At 38.4% G+C, this 8,738-nt stretch overlaps 1 protein-coding gene across 1 annotated transcript in view; it reads right to left on the reverse strand.

Moving 5' to 3' along the window:
- Nucleotides 1–8,738, reverse strand: part of LOC103508920 (adenylate cyclase type 2-like) — a 38,133-nt gene that overhangs the window by 16,174 nt on the left and 13,221 nt on the right. Inside the window, exons 3-4 of the mRNA XM_026823391.1 lie at nt 7,203–7,319; nt 3,868–4,001 (exon numbers count right to left, since the gene is read on the reverse strand). Of these exons, the coding sequence (XP_026679192.1) occupies nt 3,868–4,001; nt 7,203–7,319 (251 nt within the window). The remainder of the gene's footprint in view (nt 1–3,867; nt 4,002–7,202; nt 7,320–8,738) is intronic.

The following is an 8,738-nucleotide window of genomic DNA, read 5'->3' on the forward strand; positions in this document are numbered from 1 at the left end:
AGAAATAAAATTCCCCTCTCCCATTGCTCCCAGAGGAGGAAGGAGAAGAGAGAAGAATTCCCCCTTCTCCTCCCAGTGTTCCGCCACAAAAATATTCTTTTACAACACCTCAGTAAACACACTAATGTAAAACAAACATTTGTTCTTACTCCCTTCCGCCCTCCATCCTTCCCGTGGGAATAGAGGAGGGGGGAGAAATCTGTAAAAGGAAAACATAGGCCGACCAGAGAAGGGACTGGATAAAAAAACAGAGCTGGAAAATCGTGGGAGAGACAATAGCGACGAGAGGAGGCGATAAAGAAGAATAGAGAGAGAAGAAAGAGCGGAAGAAAGAATTAGGAGGAGGAGGAGAGAGGGAGAATGAAAGGGAGAAAAAACGGAAGAAATCGCGAAAGAGGGAGGAAGTGAGATTGAAGAAGAAAGAACGAATAGGACTGTTAAGGGACAGATAAAGTCAGAGTAAGAATAGAGGGAAAGAAAAGGGAGAGGAAGATAAAGAAATAGATAGAAAGCGAGAGGAAGAAGAGAGAATAGAAAATAGAGAAAAGAGAGAGAGGGGATCGAAAATGGCGAAGGAAAAGAGAAAGATAAAAAATACCCAGGTATTGTATTCGTAATGTGGAGGTATTTTTCATCAGGGCCAGATTTTGAATTTTGAAGTTTAACTTCACTGATCCGTTGAATCTGTTGGAGGGAGGAAACCAATTCGGTCCCAAAACCTTTTTTTGCTAACAATTGTGGGTCCCGGTTTAAGAGGGTCTAAGTCCCACACTTAAATTGATAGGGTAGGTACCTGATTTTTTTTTTCTTCTTTCTATCAACACATCACAAGCACTATGTTCTTAGAACTGAATCTTCCTAGTCTAAAACTTTAGAGTGATCGCTACCAAAAGAACTGGTACAAATGAGCAGTGACTAGTGTTATTATAGGGTTGGGTTAAACGCAAAAACGAGTTTTCACAATTCGAGCAGTGACCAGTGTTATTATAGGGTTAGGTTAAACGCAAAAAAGAGCTTTTTTTTCACTGTCGTAGCTTCTAAATAATTACCGAAAATTTTGGTGATTGTATTGAAAAATCTCGGGAAAATATGATGGATTCATTACGAATAAAGCAGAATCACTTCTTCTACTTGTAAACAACAGAAAAAAGAACGTTGTAATAATGTTAAAAATTAAAATTCTTATTTATTTCATCCAAGTCATTACAGGTATACGAGACCCAATTGGTAGTAAGCCCGGGACCCAATTGGTAGTCGACTACCTTAAGAAAAAAGGTCATGGGACCGAATCGGCGTTCTTCCCTGTTGGGATTCACCATGCTATTGCCCCTTTGGCTTCCCCGAAGTTTTTATCCAAAGTCAGGCCCTGCTCCTTTGCACTTTCCTTACAGAGGCGCTGACAAAAAAGCCCTTATCTGTCAGACTCAATATCCTTAGTAAGTTTTATATCTCTCGAATATTATACTCCGGTAACATGATATACATACAGGGTGTTACAGATGTCTTGTCACATACTGCAAGGGTGGGTAAAACCTTCATACAAAATAAATAAAGAAAAACGATACATGTATATGTAAAGAGAAACGATACCGTATTCCGGTAACATGATATACATATACATACAGGGTATTACAGATGTCTTGTCACATACTGCAAGGGTGGGTAAAACCTTCATACAAAATAAAGAAAAACGATACATGTATGTAAAGAGAAACGATACGTGTAAAGATTGTAAGGGGGAAACTGATGTTGTCCTGAAAACTAATCATGTTAGGCAACTATTGGTGAAATCAGCCTTAAATGTCATTGAATCAGCCTAAAATTGGTAAAATTAGCCTAACTTTTCTTATCAGCCTTAAAATGGGTAAAAATCATCCTAAAATAATCGCGATGGTTTTCCATAAAATTACCTACATAAAACCCGCAATGTTGGACAGCACAACACACAGCAAACTGAGCAAACCCAAATTTCCGTCTTTTTTTATGAAAAATATGGTGTTGTTACACCCTGTATTGCAGAATAATATCAGCAGAGATTTGGGTAAAGCCTACAGCAAGTTAACATAGAGACGAATATAGGAGTAATGGAGTAGGTATAGGTGGAAATTGTAAAATCGAGAAGTAGGAGGGCTGTTACCCTACCTACCTACCTCTTCGGTATAATGGAAAAGATAGAATAGAATAGAATATAACTTGTTTATACTACCAGCATAGGACTGAAAAGTCCCTTTACTCTCGCAGTCTAAACAAGTTCTTATACATATATTTGATTGGTAATAACATTACATTTAATGGAACAATAAATTAAGACCTGTTTAAAATTAAAAAAAAAAAAAACACATTTGAAGATGTTTTTTTCCTAAGTCTTTATGAATCTTCATCTCAAAATGACGCCAGTAAATTTGTACTGTCACCACTGAGACTCGAACCCCAGCTACCTCTCATCTGAACCCAGCTACCTCCTGGCTAAACAAGAAGGGAAATATCCTAAAATTGGACGCCTCTTTCGGAAAAAAAATCCTTTAAAAAATGAATCAAAATTGCTATGCAACTTTTTATTTTACACCGAGACTCGATTTAATTTGTGATTGTAATTAAGGAGTTTTCTTGGATCGAAGGTGTCTCCATCAGATATTAGAAGAATAGAAAGTAAAAAAAGCTCATTTTCCTGTGTAGACACACGTACGACATCATTGATGTAATCTTTCCTCAGTCATTTTACATTAACTTGAAGACAGGAAGAATTCAGGAAATGATCTGATAGTTGTGATGAAATCCCGCGGGATTTTAGATGAAGGAAGTTGACACCCCCCCCCCCATTACTATAAGGTGCTTACACACGAGGAGTCCAAAAGTCAAAATGAACTGAGCTGACTGAATCCAAGCCAAACGGTATCGTGTGTAGCAAAATCTGTAGTGGACGCAGGCCATTCGGTGACTTTGCTGGATTTCACACGTATTAGATATTAGCACAGTACTTTCTCATTACCTTCTATAGGTTCCCTTTACATCTTGACGTGTGTAGACGAACTTTTTTGAAGATGTTTGACAAAGGGAACTGTAACTATTAAAGACTTATCGTCCCGAAATCGAAGAGAGAAGGAAAACAGGATAGGAGAAAGCCAGCCGTTCCGAGAACAAATATTATCCCATCAGGATAAAATTCCTTGTAACCCTTTCAGCTAAGCTGGTGTTGGGTTACAAACAATATAAATAACAGAAATTCCTTTCTTCGAAAACAGTAATCTAATCTATTTAGCGGAAAACAATTAGCGACATTTCACTCAGAGGCCCCTTTTTCAGGCCATTTAAAATATACTGCGTCCCGTGGCAGCCAATGTGATCGCGCTATCACGCCAAAGGACGGAAACGAGCTTCAGGAGAGGGGAAATTCCGAAAGGAAATTACGGCTATGGCCGATAGGACTGACGGAAAATGTTAGAGTTTTCTCTCTTTTTTTTTGCCCATAAGCTTCTTCAAATGGGAAAAATCTGTCGCCTTTTGCCGTCATCCGCTACCGAACGAAAAGTTGACCAACAAATCATAACCTTGTGAATTGTATCACTTACTTCCCTTCATTTCAAAAATATAAATGGAAATTCACAAAGTTACAGAGTCCTCCATCAATATGTTGAAATATGTCTACATAATATGTATGACCAACCTCAGTGGTGTAGTGGTTAGCGCCGTGGACTTCGGATCGGGAGGTTGGTGGTTCGAGTCCAAGCCAAGTCATAAAATTTAGCGTAGTGGATTAAGCAGGGAACGACATTTGTGACAAGCATTTATGCTTAACACAATTAAAATTCCTTTTCTTTTACATAATATGTATGTCTACCGAGCTCTGGGCCCGGGGAGCAGACTTACCGAGAAAATGTCCGACACTCCCAGAGACATATTGATGTCCATTTCCGACGTCCGATTCCGATAGAACAGTACCGTGCTTACGTTAGAACTGTGAGTAAACGTTTCGTTGAGTGCTTGCCACAACACTTCCACGTCTTGCAACAGAATATGCACTTGGTCTAAAGTGTATGTAGATAGGAATATGCGCTTGGTCTAAAGTGTATGTAGATAGGAATATGCGCTGAATTGGGCATGGGCACCTCTCTGTGTTTTAGAACCCTTCAACCCTAAAATTGCTTCCAGCATTTTAAACCCAAAATGTTTACAATTTACAATACTGATTTTGATGTGAAATTAGTGGAGATGCCAAAACTACAAAACATTCGTTTTGTGCCACCACCGCACCGTTGCGTTGCTTTTCACTTACGAGTGGCCTCACAACTCTCTCAAGAGTTTCCAACACAGAGCTAAAGGTTGACAGCACAGAGCTAAAGGCTAAAGGCACAGAGCAGGAACCGAACCAAAGACCTTCTATGTAGAAGTCCCTATTTCTGGAGTATGTGGACTTTGCTCATTGTTATCACACTTTCTTTTCTTCTTCTTCTTCTTCTTCTTCTTCTTCTTCTTCTTCTTCTTCTTTAATCGTACATTGTACATTACTTGAATATGTGAGTATTTTTCCATTCCATTCCATTTTTTTTATCGTAGAGGTCGAAATATTTTCACATGTTTAATTTCCGAATATTTGCGTTCCGTTTTCTCCATTGGAAGATTTCGTGAGAATGTGGGATTTCATTTTAACGGGTCTGTTGTACGATACGACTGAAATATTAGAGTTATCTGAGAATATTTTTTAACAAACTGTAGGTAATTTTCGTTTTTAAGTAGATATCAGTTTGGCCCCACCCCTGTTTTTCCAACGAATATGTACCTAGGTATTTTTGAATACCATTTTATCACTTCGATGTCTTAAATTTCAGATCTTAAATCTTATATACGGGAATCAAACCTCGAAAATCTGGAGATCCCATAGTCTGATCGTAAATAAATCGTGGTTTGCTGAAAATTTTTGGAGAGAGAGAGAGCAACAGCCCCATTTTCGGAGGGAAGAAATGCAAAATAGCTGACAAAGGCCAAAAAGCGAAAAGGGCAAACCATCAAGAATCAGGGCACATAAAAGTAGGCTTAACAAAACCCCCATCACGATTGAAAGCTGACTAGAATGAAGCCAGGACTTCGACAAACGGCATCGGGAAGCAAAACTTGTTTTTATTATCAGAACGAGAATCCGAAGGAATATAATGTAGTTTGTAATAGTTCGTTGGGAAAAACATGCCATCCATAAAGGGGAAAAAGAAAAGAAGAAGAAATCCCCCCTCCAAATTCCCGATGAGAAAAAACTGATCACCCTCGCTGGCGCCAGAGCTCTCATCAGTTGCAATGACTGAAATGACTCCGAATGGGGAAAAACAACATTTTTTCACGAATATTTTTCCCTCGCCCTCCTTTCCTTTCCCCTCCCTCGCTCCATTTTATCCCCCTCCATTTTCCACAAACTTTTAAATCTTCCACCCTCCCCACTCCAATCGTAAAACTTACCCCTGAATGTCTCAAGTTCCCCTCACTCGTCCAAAGTATACACTCCCCATCCAAAGTTACCCGTGACGGCTACAAGTTCTCCGTCGCCTCCCCGTCCAAAGTTACCCCCATCCACAGAGTTATCTCATCCTCGATTTCACATCCACATCCATAATACGTAAGGAATTGAAATATTTGTCACACGCGGCATTGTGAATTGTCTCAAGAGTTCCCCTTCTTTCCCCTTTAGACTGTTGTTGTTTTTTTCCGCTTTCTTCCAAGAAAATGAAAAAAAAAATCCTTCGTCGGCAATAACGAAGTGGTTTGTCAAATGAAAAAGAGTAGAATTTACTCCAAGTTGAGGCAGTCCGGAACTGCAGTGAAAGCCATGCAGAGAATGAACTTAAATGGGGATGGTCAATCGTTGATTGGGTTCTGGAACTCTAATACAGAACTCTAATTCAACAACCTAATCAGGAGAGGTAATCCAATATTAGAGTTCTTCCACCCTGTCTCCTAAAACTTGTGACATCCAATCACCCATTTTTTCTCAACTGTCTAACTTCTCATGAAAGGAAATTTCCTTCTGAGAGCACTTAATAGAAATCTTAGAACGGCCTCCTAGCAGGATGATTATGATAAGGATTGCTCATTAACGAATCTTCTTATCTTTAACAATAGTGTTTCTAATGAGGTCCTCCTTCATATCCAGCACAATTATCTACTCAACATTTCATCATTGGGGATTCAGTATTGATTTATTAATATATTATTTATTTATTTTTACTTTCTATTACCTACCTACATTATGTTCAGGGACTACAGGGAATTTATAGGTCCCTACCTAGAAATACTATACAATGTAATGATAATGGAGGAACTTGAAAATCGTTTTAAATTTTCAAAATCGGGAAATGGGTTGGAATATCCGTTTTGCGGTCCGCCGTAACCAAAAAAGAGTAATATTAAAGGTAGGTACCTATAATGATGTATCTGCAATTATCTTGTAAACGGTAAAAAGATATCGAAAAAAGTATGGAAGGTCATGCGATGTTTACACCATTCGGTATAAGTTGATATTATTTTTTAAGTATCTTGGATTTCATTATCATCTTATACCTACGTATTATTATCCCAATTACTTTTTCTGTAAATTGCTGATGAGTAGCTTGTTAACTGACATTTCCTTCACAAATTACATTATTAAGGAACCCTGTGAATAAGTGCCCTGAATTAGGTAGGTACCTTACGTAGGAACTAGAAATACACTAGTGTGGTCATTAGTGTTTCGAAAAGTCAGCATTCCAAGATAGTTACACAGTTACAGGATTGTTTACAGGCTAACCAGGTTGGCGGCCCCCGGGCCATAGAGGTATGTACCGTTTTTTTTTTTTTTTTTTTTTTTTTTACTAACTGCTTAGTATGAGAACTTTGAAATCACACTTTACTGAAAGATGTTTCCAACATGACAAAGCAGTATCAGCAACAAATCCCCAAAGTGCACTAAAATAGAAAGTTTTTTCTAAAACAAAAACAGAAAGGGGGGAAAAACTTACCATTCAATAGTATTACGAACAGGAACAATTCCACAAGCATCATGCTAGGCAGGGAGAGGTGGGTTTTTGGCGGGTCGGAGGTTTTCCAAAATTAACTTTTCAGATAAAAAACCAAGAGGAGGGGGCCTCGATAATTAATTATCACGGGCCATTCGATAGGTGTCAGGCCCACATGACAGGCCGAGTAATGGAAGTGCTGCGCGGGTTGCATACATTATCGGCCTGACAGGGATTGATATTGAGGGGATGCAGGGGCCCGGGTGCATTTTATAAACCCCCCGGGTGGGGGTGTGTAGGGGAGGAGAGTGTTATCCCCGTCAAAGTTCCGATGTCTGCAGTCTGTAACAGAGAGTTCAATGGGTTTTGAATGAGAATATAAATTGAAAGATGTTTTGTGTGAGTGGGTTTTTCTCTTGTTCTTGTTCTTCTTCTTCTTCCTCCTCCTCCTTTTCTTCCTCGTTTCCTTTTTCTTCTCTCCATTCTTCTTCGAGTGCTTTTTAAGGGGAAAACGCTTTTTGTGTGTGGGAAGGATCTACTAATACTTATTGGTGGTTGAATTCAATGATTTCAAAGAAAAACAAGCCTCATTTTCCAAAGGGTTTCTCTTTTGAGAAATAGTCAAGTACCCAACTTAAGAAATAGGTACATAAGTACCCACTAACGTACGTGATTCCTATAACCTATTCAAGTACCAGCCTATTTTGTGCGTTGATCGGTTTGAACTCTTGTCTTATTTCTAAGAAACCCACCCGTTATCCATTCTGTTTACTTTTTTTCACCCATCATCATTTATACCACTTGAATCGAAAAAACAAACATCCTACCCCTACTTCTTGTCCGTTCTCTACATCGATCGTCAACAGAGACAAAAGATACAAAATTCGTATTTCTACAAAGAAAATCCAGATAACAACTAAACTTGGAAAGATACAAGTTTCATTGTGAGGTTTTAATAATTTACACTGCTATGAAGTGGAGACAGAAAGGAAGAGAAAGACGAGAAGGAGAGAGCTGTGTTATGATTCATTAAGCAAAGCAGAACTGTGGAAAGGAAGAAATTTGAAAACTCTGGGCGCAGATAATTCTGCTGATAAGGCAAGTGAAAGAATTAGGGAAAACTATGGATTTATGGATGTAAATGATGGTGATTGGGAAGGTATAGTAGAAGTTTTCAGAACTTTGCAAACCGCGGAATAGGTTTCATTTTGATAGAGGTTCAACGTCACTGTTGCTGTTGTTGTGAAGGACAGACAGACCTGACAGACACACGGACCAATGGCTGAAACTTTGTATTTAGGCTCTAGGGACCTCAAAACGTGTTTTGGCACTAAAAACTGATGACTCGATTACATTACTTTCCTTCCTATTAGGATAAGGAAAGTAAAAAGGTTTCTATCGTTTTTCCTAGGAACAACTTAAGGGTTAATTATTTTTAGGAAAATAATACCCACCTACGTTACCTAAAAATATGGAGGCTTTAGAATTCTAAAAGGGGATTCACTTGAAAAGGATTGCAACATTTAACCCTGCCTGGTAGACTGGTACTGTATAGGTGAAAACTGAAAACATTTAGCCTGAAAATAGTACCCCACATGCAAAACGCAATTTTCCTTCTTTCCTTTTCTTCTTCTTTCTTTTTCCTTCTTCTTTTTCTTTTTGTTCTTCTTTTTCTTCTGCTACCGATCAACAGACCAGTCAACAGAGATGATCGTCAAAAAAAAAAAAAAAAAAAAAAAAAAAAAAAAAAAAAAAAAAAAA

The sequence above is a fragment of the Diaphorina citri genome, unplaced genomic scaffold (assembly GCF_000475195.1).
Source record: "Diaphorina citri unplaced genomic scaffold, Diaci psyllid genome assembly version 1.1 scaffold447, whole genome shotgun sequence".
Taxonomy (NCBI): domain Eukaryota; kingdom Metazoa; phylum Arthropoda; class Insecta; order Hemiptera; family Psyllidae; genus Diaphorina; species Diaphorina citri.